Source organism: Zingiber officinale, chromosome 5B (assembly GCF_018446385.1).
Source record: "Zingiber officinale cultivar Zhangliang chromosome 5B, Zo_v1.1, whole genome shotgun sequence".
In the NCBI taxonomy this organism is placed as follows: Eukaryota; Viridiplantae; Streptophyta; class Magnoliopsida; order Zingiberales; family Zingiberaceae; genus Zingiber; species Zingiber officinale.
In genome coordinates this window covers 82,578,429-82,595,158 of record NC_055995.1, presented here as the reverse complement: position 1 = coordinate 82,595,158, position 16,730 = coordinate 82,578,429, and the positions used below count along the sequence as shown (strand labels likewise).

Here is a 16,730-nt window from a genome sequence, read left to right as displayed (position 1 = left end):
AAATGTACATGACTTGTACAAATGCTTTCCCTATGATCCTCAATTTAGAATTAGGCTCATCTAGGTACACGAGCTATGCACCTTGATCCTAACTCATCATCCTAATATCTCACACACATCTAAAGTGTATCAAACACATCCAAGTCAATTTTGATGTGAGATATGGGTTTAGGTCAACTTAGGCTAAGTTCTCATGCATTTTCTAAACACCAATTTGATCTCAATATCAAATTGTGTTTTTATCCTTAAATCAATTTCATTGATTATTAATGCAAGAGATGATGACATGACATAAAATGATGTCATAAATAGAAGCATGTTCCAATTTCATGATGTCATGGCATAAAGTATAAAACTTAAAATAAGCATGACATATAATTAGCCTAAGCATGATCATGACATTTCGAATGATAATAAGTTAAACATGATGTCATGGCATGGCATATGGCAAACAACCATGGTAAGTTAGCACAAATAAAATACCTAGATTACCTATCTAAGTATCCTTAACACCTTAGCTAACTTAAAATCTAAACCTAGATTGCTCAAAGTGCTTCAAGAAAATGCCCAAACCTAAGTTGGCATTCCTATTTTTCTTGATTAATTTATGCCACTTAACATTAAGTATATCCTCAAATATTGGCATATTTCATATTTCCTCAAGAATAGCACCTTTTTAATTAAGGCCTAGATTGTCTTAAATTCCTAAGAGAGTACCAAGACCCCAACTTGGTATTTCTCTAGGTTTTCCTAACTTGTGCCAATAAAGATTAAAGTCGATATATTTTTTTTTAAATATGGCACAATTTACTCTTCAAGGAGTAAATGATAAATCCATTTCATTTTCAAAGATTCACAAAACCTTGAAAATGTTCCTTGAGTGTCAATTTCCTCAAAGTTGGGTTAACTACCCTTCTAATCGGAGTTGACACTTTCTAACCCATCTATGGGGTAGAGAAGATGCTCCTAGGAACCCAATACCTATTAGAGCTCATTGGGTTCACTAAATATTCACTAGGGATAACTTCTCTAGCAACCCTCCTAATGACCCTCTTAGGCTTTAAAGCCTTGGCCATTTGGGACTCATCAAGATCAACTCTAGGGGTGACTCCCCTTGTGACCTTGGTGTTGGTCTTCCTAGCCCTAGGTTTTGTTCCATAATCGAATGGAACATTGTGATAAGTGGGCTTGACCGTTTGGGACTTAGGTTTGTGACCCAAACCTTTCTTGTCCTTGGACTTGGATTTTTGACCCGTAAACCCTAGAGATGACTTCTCCAAGTTCTTAAGAGCCTTTTCCAAAGTATCAAGTCTTGACCTCAAGACTTGATTCTCCTTTTCTAATACCTCAAGTTTTAATTTGTCATTGTTCCTTGAGGTACTCCTAGGCATATGTCGAGTAGTTTTGGGATTTCTACCTAGATTTTCCTTAGCCTTAGATGAGTTGATCCTAGGGTTGGCTTTCCTAGTGTTATCCTTATCTAGGCTAACATGTTTAGCACCTAAGCACATATATTGGTTCCTAAAGTTAACATGCTTATCATTATTAGCAATTGCAATAAAACTACTAGCATGTGTCTTATTAGAATTGCAATAATGAGCTTTAAATGTTACCTTAGGGTTTGCCTTCGCTCCCCCTATTGACGTGCTCGGTCTCTTGTCCTTGTGAGGTTGCCTCCCCCTCGGACATTGACTCCTATAGTGTCCCCTTCGCTTGCATTAGAAGCACACCACGTGCTCCTTGCCTTTGCGTATCGGGACTCCGGCTTCCTTGACCTTTGGCGCCGGTGGAGACTTTCTAATCCTCTTTGGACACTTACTCTTGTAGTGTCCAAACTCCCTACACTCAAAACACATTATGTGTAATTTGCTTGAAATTAAAGTGCTTGAGTTACCTAGGGTTGAGGATGAATGTAGACTCTCTCCTTCATCCCTTCCGGAGGTAGATGCTTCTTCTTGCTCCAATCTTGAAGAAGTGCTCTCCTCCTCTTCTTCCTTAGATGTTGAGTAACCCTCAACTTCTAATTCCTCTCTTCCATGGTGTGAGCTACTTAGCTCACTTGACTCCTCTTCATGGCTTGAAGTGGAGCTCTCCTCATGGAACTTGACCAAGTTGTTCCACAACTCCTTGGCATTGTTATAACCACCTACCTTACACAAAATGTCATTAGGTAATGAAAATTCAAGAATTTTCGTTACCTCATCGTTGATTGTGGATTGGTGGATTTGCTCCTTTGTCCACTTTTTCTTCTCTAGGGTTTCTCCGTCTTTATCCACCGGATGAGTAAACCCTACCTGCACACAACTCCAATTTTCAAGGTTAGTCATAAGAAAATACCTCATTCTTACCTTCCAATACGCGAAGTCGCAGCACTCGTAGAATGGTGGAAACGTGATGTCTTCTCCGAGTCGATCCATTCTCTAGCTTGTGCTCCCCCGGGTGTTAATCCGACGAAGAGCAACCTTGCTCTGATACCACTTGTTAGGACCGATGGTCGCGGCTAGAGAGGGGGGGGTGTGAATAGCCGACCCCAAATCGTTCGTTTCTTCCTACGAATTAGGTTAGCGCAGCGGAAATAAACAATAGAAACGAAAATGAGAAAGACAAACCTCAAACAACCCGATGTAACGAGGTTCGGAGATGATGCTCCTACTCCTCAGCGTATCCGTAAGGTGGACGAAGCCTATCAATCCGTCGGTGGATGAAACCCCGGAGAACCGGCTAATGAAAACTCTTTCTGGGTGGAGAAACCTCACCACAAATCCTTTGCAACAGCAATAAGGAGTACAACAAAATAGAACAAGAAGAACAAGACTAGAAGAAATGTGAACAACACTTGCTTGCCTTCTCGTCGGAGTTTGTTGATGAAGCAGCAGCTTCACGGCTCCTAGAATCGCTAGAAAACCAGCACGAAAGCTCACCCGAAGCTTCAGCACAATGAGAGCTCAGCAAAGCTCTAGAGAAATAGTAGCAGCAACCAGGAACAAGGAGGAAGAAGAAGGAACTGTAGAAACCCTTGAACTCCTTTTATAACCTGCGAAGAAGACACAGCAGAAACTAGCCGTTGCTACGCAACGGCTAGGACCTGGACCGATCAGGCTTCAGCCTGATCGGTCTGGGCCTTGCCTGACCGGTCGTGGGGACCGATCAGGCCCTGTACTGATCGGTCCCCAGACCGAACCGATCCCCGTCCTTTTCTCCCGAGCTTTTTGCCTTCTGATCGTTGTTTCCTGATCGGTCTGCAGACCGATCAGATAACACTCAGTAGGCTACTGTTTGATCACTGATCGGTCACCAGACCGATCCAGATACCCAGCGTATCACTGGATCGATCCACTGATCGATCCAGAGCTTGGTTTTTTTGCCCAAATCAAGTCCCAAGCCTTCCAAACAAATATCCGGTCAACCTTGACCTATTGGTATCTCATGCTTAGCATCTGGTCACTCCCTTGACCTGCTAAGACTCCCTACCAAGTGTCCGGTCAATCCCTTTGACCCACTTGGACTTTTCTCTTCGTGTCAAGTATCCGGTCACTCCCTTGACCTACTTGACCTTCTCAACACCAGATGTCCGATCACCCTTGATCCATCTGGATTTTCCCTTGCCCGGCTTCACTCACCAGGACTTTCACCTAGCTTCACTCACTAGGGTTTTCACAACTGCCTGGCTTCACTCACCAAGACTTTCCCGTCTGCCTGGCTTCACTCACCAGGACTTTCCCGTCTGCCTGGCTTCACTCACCAGGACTTTCTACATCCGGTCCAGAGAACGAGCTACCGAGCCCTCTCTGACCTCAGTTCGGAGAATGAGCTACCGAGCCCTCTCCGACTTCCATCCGGTCCAGAGAACGAGCTCCCGAGCCCTCTCTGACCACAGTCCGGAGAACAAGCTACCGAGCCCTCTCCGACTTCCCATGTGCCAAGCTTCCATACTTGGACTTCTCCGTGCCAAGTCTCCATACTTGGACTTTTCCCATGCCATGCTCCCTGCTTGGACTTTTCCCGTGCCAAGCTCCCTGCTTGGATTTTTCTGAGTCAGGTCAACTCACCTCGGGTCAACCTTGACCACGGGTTGCACCCACAATCTCCCAAGCTTGTATCCTTGTCAAACATCAAGATACAACCATTGTCAAACACAACTCGTCAAACATCAAAACACAACTCGAGTCAAATCAACTCGAGTCTGGTCAACCAGGTCAACCTTGACCTAAGGTTGCACCAACAAGGAACACAGGAAGTCGAGCGGAAGACGCGGCTAGCGAGAAGGACGACACAGGAGAGCCGACGGGCTCGCTGTGTCCGAGGGACGAGGTGACCGCGGAAGTGTACACCGGTGGACGAGAAGAACGTGCACGGTGTTCGAGGGACGAGAAATCGGGAAGGAAGGCTGCTTGAGGAGAAGGCCGGAACTTGGGTTCGGGTGAGCCCTATTCCGGATGGCCGAGATCACCCAAGCTAGCGGAGCTGGAGCGAAAGACCCGGACCGAGGCGGGACTGAACCAGAGAAGAGGTCCCGGACAAAAAGTCAACAATTGTTGACTTTTTGCTCCGGGGCGCCCGGAGCAGCCTGGGGTGCCCGGAACCCTTCCGGGCGCCTGGAAGTGGATTTTGACCAGGATCGAGGTTTGACTCGATATGAATGTTGGGGGATAATATTTATCCCCCCTAGGGCGCCCGGAACCCTTCCAGGCGCCCCGACCAAGGCTATAAATATAGCGTTTGTCCAGAAGCTAATTAATTCATTAAGAACAACAACTTGTAATCAGTTCTTTCATTTCTACTTTTCTGTCTGTGCTCTCAACGCTGTAAAGAGGCTACTCGGCCCAAAGGAGATCGTCAGATAGTGCGCTTACTTTCCTTGGATTAGCAATCCCCTGATTGCAAACCAAGTAAATCCTCTGTGTCTGATTTCTGTTTATTTAGTCTCTGCTTTTTTAATTACAAGTTCTTTTAAATTAGTTGAATATCCGAGAAAAGTTTTTGGTTTAATTTTTGTAGGAAAATTCACCCCTCCCCTCTTGCCGGCCTTCAAAGGGACCTACAAGTGGTATCAGAGCAAGAATGCTTTAGGAGGACTAACCGTCGATCGAAGCAACAAGATGGCCGGACCAAGCATCGTTCCACCAAAATTCGAGGGAGACTTTGCAGACTGGAAGCGTCCTATGGAGGTATTCCTAAGAACTGATTTCGGAATTCGATTTATTATGAAGTATGGTTTTGTAGCTCCGATGAATCAAGATGGAGAAGAAAAAGAGGAGAGCCATTGGACAAAGAAGGAGCAGAATGAATCTGTAGTGAACAGCCGTGCGGAATATCACCTACTGAGCGTACTGCTGCCTAAGGAAGTCAACCGCATCGGAAGCTACTCGTCGGCCAAAGAACTTTGGGAGAAGTTCCTGGAACTCTACGAAGGCACGTCCGAAGCGAAGCTCGCTAGAAGAGACATCCTCCGGAACAAACTAATGAACATCCTTCTGGAAAAAGGTGAGAAGGTAGCCGGTATACATGCGAAGGTAAAAGAATTAATTACTGGTCTCGAGAACCTCGGTGAAACGGTAACAAACTGGGACACCATACGCTACGCACTCAACGCATTTCCTCGATCTCCGGAGTGGACATCAATCGTCGACGCCTACTATATTTCAAAAGACCTGGAGGTAAGTACTTTAGAAGAGGTGTTTTCTACTCTTGAGTTACATGAAACTAGGTGTGCAGCTACAACAAAAGACTCAAGTTAGATAATGGCGCTGAACGCAACCAAGGAGGATGAGCCCGAGTCAGACTCCGAAGAAGACCAAGAAGCATATATGGTAAGAAACTTTAAAAAGTTTTTTAGATCTAATAAATTTAAAGAAATGCAGAATAAAAAAAATCCAAGAAATAGAAGAAAAGTGCGTTGCTACCAGTGTCAAAAGGAAGGACACTTAAGAGAGGATTGCCCAGAACTAAAGAAGGACAAAATGAAGACACCCAAGAAACACAAGAACCTAAAAGCCACTTGGGACGACACTTCATCATTTGAGTCCGAGATTCAAGAATATGCCGAGATAGCACTAATGGCAAGCTACGAAGGACAAAGTACATCAGAACCCAGCATCGATGAAGGGGGAGCGACCTTAGATGGAAGTAGCGAAGCAGGGGAGATTCAGGCTTCAAGTCTGATATGGTAAGTGAAGTATGCCTCTTACCCCCTGATGAACTTTACTTTGGTATTAAGGCAATGACAAAATCCATGTATAAATTAGAAAATAAAAATACCAAATTAGAAAATGAAATTCTAGAAACAAATTTTTTTTTAGCAAAATCATGTCTTATAGAGAATTTTGAAAAATTGAAAATTGAAAATGAAAAACTAAAAGAATAAATAAAAAGATTGAAAAATCTAATGGTTCAAATATTTCTACTTTTAGAAATTATAGAGGTTTAAATTGGTATTATAGATTTCATCAAAGTCAAATTAGAAATATATCAAAAGTCTATGTACCTAGGAAATACTTGGTTAATCCTGTAGGTAGGAACCTCTACTGGGTTCCAAAAACCTGTTTAATTTAAAATTAAAATTAGACTTAGAATTTTCAACAAGGAAATTAAACAATTAATTTCTTTATGAGGCGTTGTCTAAGGAAGTGGTTGTTGCACCAATAACCAAGAAGGCCTAGTGCCTTGCCACGACCTGGAAGCTAAGTATCGAAATGAAAAGTTTAATTGACTAACTGAAAAAGCATTAATTTAATTTACTTAATGCTTTAAAAGAGTTATTCAATTTGTGTTAGAAAATATTTAAAATTGATTTAGAAATTTTTACCTTAGAAATTTTTTTATGAAAATTACCTTTGATTTTTTTTTTAAATTTGACTTAGAATTTTTTTACCTTAAGTTTTTTTTATAAAAAATTACCTTAATTTTTTTTTTACTAAGAATTTTTTTATAACGGCCTTCAAAATTTTTTTTAGAAATTATTTAAATTAGAAATTTTTTTTGTTAGAAATTATTTTCCAAAACTTACCATAGAATATTTTTTTTACCTTACACTTGTTTAAGGACCCCTATTTTTTATGTGATCAAAGGGGGAGACAGATGTTAAGTCTAGGGGGAGGAATATAATTTTTAAATTGAAATATCTTTGGACTTAATTGCAAATGAATTATTTTTATTGCATATGTTTTCCTTAACTTAACTTGGGTTGCTCACATCAAAAAGGGGGAGATTGTTGGAACCCCAAGGTGTTTTAATATGATCAAACAAGTTAAGTTAGGTCCTGCGTCGTCTAACCCTTGTGTCTAAGTGTGCAGGAGCTTAGGAACATAGGAAGTCGAGCGGAAGACGTGGCTAGCGAGAAGGACGACACGGGAGAGAGCCGACGGGCTCGGTGCGTCCGAGGGACGAGGTGACCGTGGAAGAGTACACCGGTGGATGAGAAGAACGTGCGCGACATTCGAGGGACGAGAAATCGGGAAGGAAGGCTGCTCGAGGAGAAGGCCGGAACTTGGGTTCGGGTGAGCCCTATTCCGGATGGCCGAGATCACCCAAGCTAGCGGAGCTGGAGCGAAAGACCCGGACCGAGGCGGGACTGAACCAGAGAAGAGGTCCCGGACAAAAAGTCAACAACTGTTGACTTTTTACTCCGGGGTGCCCGGAGTAATCCGGGGCGCCCGGAGCAGCCCGGGGCGCCCGAAAGTGGATTTTGACCAGGATCGAGGTTTGACTCGATCTGAACGTTGGGGGATACAATTTATCCCCCCAGGGCGCCCGGAACCCTTCCAGGCGCCCCGACCAAGGCTATAAATATAACCTTGGTCCAGAAGCTAATTAATTCATTCAGAACAACAACTTGTAATCAGTTCTTTCATTTCTACTTTTTTGTCTGTGCTCTCAACGCTGTAAAGAGGCTACTCCGTCCAAAGGAGATCATCAGATAGTGCGCTTACTTTCCTTGGATTAGCAATCCCCTGATTGCAAACCAAGTAAATCCTCTGTGTCTGATTTCTGTTTATTTAGTCTCTGCTTTTTTAATTACAAGTTCTTTTAAATTAGTTGAATATCCAAGAAAGGTTTTTGGTTTGATTTTTGTAGGACAATTCACCCCTCCCCTCTTGCCGGCCTTCAAAGGGACCTACACTGGGTATGACGTCTCATCAATCAATACGTGACACTTCTTCATGTACCAGTGATATATAAAAGGGGTCCACTCCTGTGGACTAAGATACACATACACACCTATACTAAAAAATCATCGCATCTATTCATTTAATGGTCTTCTTTTCCACCTCTTGGTCCTCTTCTTCCAGTGATTTGACTTGAGCGTCGGAGTGGCTGAGCCGAGGCATCCCTACCCTCCATTCTAACCCTCTCTTTTTCCCTCTTAGATTTCACAAGTGCTCCTAGCAGTCCAACTCTTGCACTCCCTTTCTCTCTTTCTCTTAGCATCCAGTGACCTGGTCAACATCAAAGATAGCTCACCGATAGTTCATCCTTCAGTTGTCTCAGGTAGGAACACTTGTAGAGTTGTCAGACGGGCCAACTCATGGTGGGGTGGATTGACCCATGGCGGACCATCCATTTGACGGGGCGAGACTGGCTGACCCGTCATCTTGGCGGGTTGGGAAATATCTAATCCAACCTAATTAAAGGCGAGTTACGGGTTAGGCGGGCCAACCCACAAGTCTATCAAAAATTAAAAAATTAAGTTTCATATCTTCAACGCTTTACTTTGAAAATGTTTCATCAATCAAATGTATTCGGAAACATGTATTTTAAATGTAAATGGACACAAATAAGTACTCATGGTTGATAAAAAAGAATTATTTTTATTTCAAAAGTATAACAATGAAAGATAATAAATTGATATAAAATTTGGCTTACATGTGTTTCTCAACCTGCGGGCCAACTCAAGCCCGTCGCGGGCTGACCCATGTGGGTTGCGGGCCTAGGAGGGTTGGCCGCGACGGGCTTGGGTTGATAAAATTTCAGCCTAACCCATTTAAATTGTTTAGTGGGGTAGACTAACCCAATGATCCCAATCCAAATTGACGGCTTTAAACACTTGGTATAACAAATAAAAATATTTCCACTACATTATTGATCTTTCTATCGTTGGCGATACTCAACCACTTCACTGCTCAACCAATTTCGTTCATCGTCGATCAACTTGCCATCCGGCCAACCCAACCGGTTCTCCCTTCTCCCTCCCTCCCTCGTTCTTCTCGTTGGGTGGTGCACTTGACGAGTCAACAGTTCTCCCTCCCTCACTGGTCATCCCGTCAATCGGAGAACATCCACATGCCCAAATCCTGTCGACTGCTCACCCCCTCAATGCTACAAAACTCCATACTATGGTTCACTTTAGTGATGAACAATTGCGAGTTAATAAGAAACAAGCATTGTTCTTTACGTCTATGTGAAAGTCCAAAGGATTTTTTGACGCAAATTTATTATTTTAAGATGTCAAAATGAAAAATTTGCTTACGTTTCGAGTCGCGACGGAGACAGGGTGGAATGAATTTTATTGATTTTTTAGGGATAGATTTTTATGGAGTTAATATATTTTTATTAACTTTTATATAATTGTGCAAAATTGTGAAAAGAATTCGGTAGAGTTATATAAACTTTTTTTTTTGTAAGAGTTTTATAGGCATTTGTCAATTTTTTCATAAAAACTTATGAATTTCATAATTTAATAATATCTTATAAGTCATTATCTAACACTAGCGCTAACAAGAAAAAAAAAGATTATTTTTATATATTTTTTAAATTTAAAAATTATTAAAAAAATTTGAAAAAAGGAAATAAAAAGTAGAATTTCTCCACGATTATTATATCATTTTCTTTTTAATTTCATACATTTTAATACTCTTTTGATGGTATAAACATAAGTCATATTCAATTTATAAAACTTAAAATTTCAATTTCTTTTGGCATGATTCTAAAATTTTTTCAAGCAAATCCTCAATGTCAACCTACCCTTTCTTGACTGGTTAGGAGAACCAGACCCTTGCTGGACAAAACTACTAGGACTATCTAAAGGCTTGAATTTGCTGAATTGAAGTAGAAGGGCTCATTATGAGTACTAAAATTGACAGAATCTATATTAGAAGAATCACCAGACAATCCACTAGTAGGGCTAAAAGGTTGTCTTCCCTCATCATCTTCCAAAAAAAAAAACAGGAGAAAATTCTGAATCATTTGAAAATATCAAAATACATTAACAAAACTCATAAAAATGAGAAGACTACTGCTAGGTGAAGAGCAATAAGAACAATGGCAACATGTCTGCCATGACTCCTCCGGAGAGAGAAAAGAGCTGAGTTGTGTGCTTGCTCTAAGAGCATCCATAATAGCTTGGGATATTTCTCCCAAGTATTTGTGGACCCCACTTCCATATCATCTTTCAAATATCCAACTATTCAAATATCTCAACTTCCACAATGAAATATCCCACCAATCAAATATTTATGGGTCCCACTCATCAAATATTCACTCTCAAATATCCTCAATTCCACAATTAAATATCTCATCAAATTTAATTAACTTACATTTAATTCTAACAAAAATTTAATGGAAATATAAATTTAAGTTCATACAAATACGAATATTTTATAAATTTAAAATTACAATACAAAGATACAAAACCATATTTAATTAATAAAATACATAACAATAAACTATAAATAATAAAAGTAACATGGAGCAGCTAAAATAAACCAAATTAACTACATGTTCAATTTTTTCTTCAGTTGTTCACATATCGCTAGATGATTTTGAAGTTGTTCATCAGTCATGCCTCGTGTGTCCATTACGAGGAGTTGATGTGCTTGGATGAGTTGATCAACTTTCTTATTGTTATTATACTCTTCCAACTGCGCCATTGATTGTTGCATAGCCTGATTCAATTCATCAAGTAGGCCTACTCTTTCTTTGCCTTTCCTCTTTGCTGCCTTCTGTCCCATTGGACAAAATCGGATTTCTCTATCATCTATATCAGTAGTTGTATTAGGATTAGAAGAGTCAGTATGTGCACCTGATGATTCTGATGTTCTTGCTTTTTTTGTTGCCCGTCGATCTGAGGATTGAGGAGCATACATAGGACTATCTTTCACGATTCTCCACACATGCTCATATTGGAAAGTAGTTTTAAAAGTACTCTTGTATTCTTCATGAGCTCGCACCATCAAATCCTCATCACTCCATCCGCTTGGTCGATCATTATACCATTTATTGTAGATTCCATTGTATCTATTTACGATCTTTTTCAATGAAGCCCAATGTGATTTTGCTTTCTCCGCAGTTCTCTTTTTAGCTCCTTTAGCTCGATTGGTATTGAAGTATGTCACAACTCGTTTCCAAAATGACTCACTCTTCTGGGCATTACCAACTACTGAATCTTCACTCATAATAGTGTAGGCCGCTGCAAGGAGCTTATCATCTGCCACTGTCCATACTGTTCGCTTGTTATGGTCTTCATCTGATTCGTTGCCCATCTCTGGTGCTTGATTGAGAATAATATCGTCGGACCCTATTTCTGATAAAAATGGAGGAAATTGTGAATCGGGGACTACATAAGGTGTACCTTTATCACTGTCAATTGCATCAACACTAGCTCTTCTCGATTCATTTGAATTAATCTCCGGTGATTGAAGCTGATTAATTCCATGAGATGGGCCTTGCATGAAATACTGATTACTCTGCCAATATTCTGGAGGATATGTATAAAACGGAGCTCGAGGGTCGCCACTCAAAGAATTTGGATAACTTTGGAAATTATGGTAATATGGTGGTGGGTATGGAAAAGGTTGGAAATTTGGTGGATGTTGAGTGGGAAATGGAAATTGAGGATTGAAGAAATTAGGACGGGCTCGAGAACTTTCTTCACTTGAATTTTCGTCGATATTTGGAGAGTTGAACAAATCCCTAAAATAATGACCAAAATTTTTATCCATCTCTCTAAATTTTTGGTAGGCAATGGGTATGAAAATGATGAAAATAGATGAAAGAAAGGATGTATATATAGGGAGAAATTGAACGTTATCAAACGTTTAATTTTTCGAACGGTTAATTTTTCGAACGTTTGATTTTTCGAACGTTTTCGAACAGTTCATTTTTCGAACGTTTGATTCCGAACGTTTGATTCCGAACGTTTGATTCCTTGACAATTGATTCTTCCAACGGACTCTTTTAATGTTTGCATAGTTTGAATTTAATTAAATTAAAAAAAATAAAATAAAAAAGTTGTCCGGACACAGATGTTAAAGGTGGGGCCGACTCATATAAGTGGAGCCCACCATATTAAAAACAAAAAATAAATAAAAATAGTGGCAGCCCACTTTTTGTGGGCCCCACATGAAGAAATCACCGGACACATATGTGTGTCCGGTGATTTCTATTACCCCATCAAATATCCCCCACAATGGGGGAAATTTGGAGGTGGGAGATATTTGAAGAAATATCTCCTCCAAATATCCCCCGCTGGAGATGCTCTAATACACTGCGGTCGTGCTGCCAGAACTACATTTCTACCTCCAAAGCAGTAGTTACACTAAACAGGTTGTTGATCTACTGTGTTTGACTTCGCGGAAGCACTAAGAGATCTCTTCCCACATAACAATTGGCCACACTTGGAGCAAATCGCATGATCACCATGGGAAGGCATAGACAATTTCGAGATGGCTTCCAGAATGACACTTACCCAAGATCTGACTTTTGATAGCAGATCAAGAAGCGAGAAATTGAAAACTCCCATGAAGAGAGTGAAACTGCTCTCGGTTATTAAAAAAGAACTTCACAGTGCACTTCTAAATTTCTAGCCTCAATTTTCCCCCTCATTTTTCAACAAAAATCTCTCGGAAAACACAAATGGAGACAATGTAAGAAACAAATAAAAAACTACAAAATTACTGATTACCCTTAGAAATAGAAAGAATGTACGAGGTGCAATATCAACATTCCTAAATCCACACCGTTGGAGGAGTCTACATTTTCTCCACGCGACGACAAGGATTATGAATAACCAAAAATGTAGAGATGGAAGACCAAGAGCACACAGAGTGTCTCAAAATCCAAGTTCTAAAATCAAATACGAAGACGCCTAAAAGAGTACCATATATCCAAACCTAATATAGAAAATCAAAATCCGGCCTTCCACCGTGCTTAAGAGCTAAAGTCGAGGCATTTGTGGTGGTGGCTCTAGCAAAAAGAAGAGAGCTAGATGAAGGTCAATACTAGGAGGAGATGGATAAGGAGAAGGTTGAAGTTTCGCTTGCTTCGGGAGGTGGCGGAGCGGCGAGTGGAGGAGATTCTCATCGGTGAAGCGGAAGTAGAATGGCCAGTGAGGAAGTGAGTGTGGTAGAAATATGATGTATGCCAATTACCAAATACATATTTACCATTGCTCCTGTCTAAAGACGATGAGATGGTGCGTTGGCTTTGGTGAATAAAGTGTTGAATAAGTGAATGGAGAAGAAATGGAATAGGAAAGAGGCTCCATTGTGAATGAGACTTTAGTCCCACATTGGAAGTTTCAAGGCACTTTTGTTGGTTTATATTGATTCACATACATTGAGGTTGTGAACAAATGCATGGGGAGAGACTCTCTCTCACGCGTGGGTGCTCAAGGGGGGTGCAAATCCTAGGCTTGGATTTGCACTGAACCAAGTTGACTCGTGTGCGAGCGCAACCTACGCACACGAATGCTAGACCGGTCGGGGCAAAATTCGCCCAAGTGGAACAACCAACATTTTGTTGTGACTACAGGCAAAAGGGTTACGCACACAGCTCCTGCTCGGCGGAGTTCCCGTGATAGCAATCGGGTGCCACTCAGTTCGCCGTGACCACCAATGCTTGGTCAGATTCATAGTCTACTGTTGTATCCTGGAAAACAGACGACCCTTGTAAGCCTCGAAGCACAGCCGGAGGTGGGCGAATCAGTTTCAAGGAAACTGCAACTCTCGCAGGCCTCGCTCAATTTTCCCGGTCGACCAGTCTCCACACCTGATCTGTCTTTTGCCAGGTCAAGTGCAGACCTGGTCTTCCGCTCTTCAGACCAACCCTGTCGCTGTTGGAGTGTATACTAAAAGCCTAGCTTTTGTAAACATTTATTTTTGAAATAAAAGAATCACATTTGGTCAATATATATATTTATTTGTTAAATGTCACTACAACAAAAATGTTAAAAGACAACACCATAAAGACAACGGTTTTAGAAGGAACTGTTGTTAATTTGACAAAACCGTTGTCTTTGAGCTCCTCCAAAAAATAAAAGACAACAGTTTTGCAAAAACCGTTGTCGTTGAGTGACTTTTTGTAAAATCAACAACACCTTTTACAACGATTTTTTGAAACTGTTGTCTTTAAGCGCTTTTTTAGGGGTCAAAGACAATAATTTTAATAAACCATTGTCATTTTCGTTGTAGCAATGTTTTGCTCCCCTCAAAATTTTTTTGCGCCCTGTTTTCCCCCTTAGCCTTCCCGAACCCTAAACCCCTCTCTTCATACGATCTTTTCCTCCCTTAGCCTTCTTACCGAGAAAAATGTCTCTGGTGAAGGAGTCACCGGTGAACCCTTACCCAAGGAGAAGGAGAAGAATAATCCCCAAACTCCACCGCCTTCGCCTCCGCCTCCGCTCCCGCCCCCGAACCTCCGCCTTGCTCTGCCCCAGACGACGAGAGGGACTTCAAACGCATGGGCAAGATGGCCTACAAATGGGCGATCACCCTCCTCACCATCTCCGTCGCGCTTCTGCTAACCACCCCCAAGCGCTCGACCACACCAAACGAGTCTTCCTCTATGCCACCGGCACCTGCCTCGCTTGCCTCTCCCTCGTTACCTCCGTCGGCCTCATCGACTACTCCATCCTCAGCCATCCCGGCGCCCAACTCGCAAAGGTATAGGAGAGGGCTGTACAAAAATTCGATAATTATTTGTCCCCCTGCTCCTCCTGTTTCTCTTTTCTTTCTTTCTTTCTTTTCTTTCGTTTCCCCTGCCCATGGTTATATAGAGTTCACCCTGTTCAGCTTGGCACTCATCATTTTTTTTTTTTTGCTTTTCTTTTCCTTTTACTCTGTCAACGAAGAAGGATTGGAGCTGATTAGTTTTCTTCAAGGTTACAATGTCTAAAAGCTTTGACTCTGTGCAAAGTTCTCTAGCCCCTTGTTTTTCCTTCTCTTTCCTGCAGCAGTTTAATGCTTTAGGATGAAGTCTTGCAGGCAACTATGGAAGATATTGAAGGCATCTGTTGGAAGAAGGTTTGAGATTTGGTCTTCTCCTTGATGAGGAAATTCACTATTCACCAACCCCTAGAACAGACCTTTCCCATGTACCCAAGGTTTTGAAGGGGGAAGGGATAATTAGGGTTCTCAGCCTCTTGCAGCTTTTGGAAAGATGAAGTATATGAAGCTTGGATCGAGGCCAGATGACTTTCATTCTGATGGGAACAATATCAGGTGAAGCTCTTGTGAAAATTGATCTTTTATTGTCGAGAAAATGGAAGTTAAAATTCCCTGTTAGCATTTTCTTTGTTCTGTGTGTATATCTTCTGAGGCAGCTCATTTTATGAAGCAAATTGCCTTTCTCTTTGTTCTTCATGCAGAGAGTGCTCCACCAAATAGACAACTATGTGATAAAAAAAATTGCTTCTTTTGAAGCTTTTATTGCACTAGAGTACAGATTCTACACCAGTTAGAGGTCTTAGAGGTTAAATTCAAGGTTTAAAATCTCTTTCCGATCTAGAGTTTTTAGTGTGCCTATGCCAGAATGAAACACTTTTGGTGTCATACAAAGTGTCAACATATCCTACTAGTGGTGAATTGGTGTTGAGGATGGAGCTGAAAAAAGAAGAATGTACCTAAAGGAGCTATTCTGCTGCTTCCAAAATCAACGAAAGAAAATTTCACAAAGTTGTCTCGAGCTCATTGAGTTGTCGTAGAGCTTGAGCAAGCCCCTTTGCATACAAAAGGTGTTTGTGGGTGGGTTGTGTAGAGATACTATGAGTTGACAAAGAGAAGTTGTTCAAAATCTTCTCACTCAGAGAATGCTTGCATTTTTTTTTTTAATAATCCAAGTGTTTGGGCTTCTCCCGACTAATCCCGGAGGTAGACAACCTTCCCCCTTGATTTGCCTATCGTGACCATTCTATGCATTGGTGGGCAGATAGAACAAGATGTTTAACTCATGCCAACTGACAGCGATATCTCAAACCATATAGTTTCTGTCAGTGAAATCATGTCAACATGGGTGACATAATATCATTCACCCATGCCAACAGTATTATTGTTGGTAACCAAAGGCTTGTGAAGACATAAGTTTCATTTTTTTTCAAAAAAAGAAGAAGCTTTTTTCTACTTATTGATTGTCCTATCAGTTAACTTGAGTTTCAGAGAAGGGTGTTAGGCTCCTCTTAACATGAAGACTTTATATGGAGAATCTGAATTTTTTTACAACATGTGGATACATTTTCTCTTGGACTGAAAGTAGTCTATTTAGAAGTTTTTTATTCAAAGAGTGATGGTTTTAGAAGTATATTTTATCATAAAAAGTATTAAGAAATGTACAGTGCTTTAATGAATAGGATAAGGAGACATTTCATTTTTAACACAGTTGCAATCATCACATAGTTCGCCATCAGCTTCTCCAGTTTCCTCTTTATTCATGACTATATGTTCAGAAATTGAGTTTATTGCTATTTTACCTTTTTAAATGATTTTCCATATCCATTGTGTTTTTTTCTTTTCATACATATT

General features: G+C 41.0%; 1 protein-coding gene across 1 annotated transcript; it reads right to left on the bottom strand.

Moving 5' to 3' along the window:
* Nucleotides 1-10,709: 10,709 nt before the first annotated feature.
* On the bottom strand, nt 10,710-11,936 carry LOC121986790 (glutathione S-transferase T3-like). Its single transcript, XM_042540731.1, has one exon. It carries the CDS (start codon nt 11,934-11,936, stop codon nt 10,710-10,712), a length of 1,227 nt encoding a protein of 408 aa, XP_042396665.1.
* Nucleotides 11,937-16,730: the final 4,794 nt, after the last annotated feature.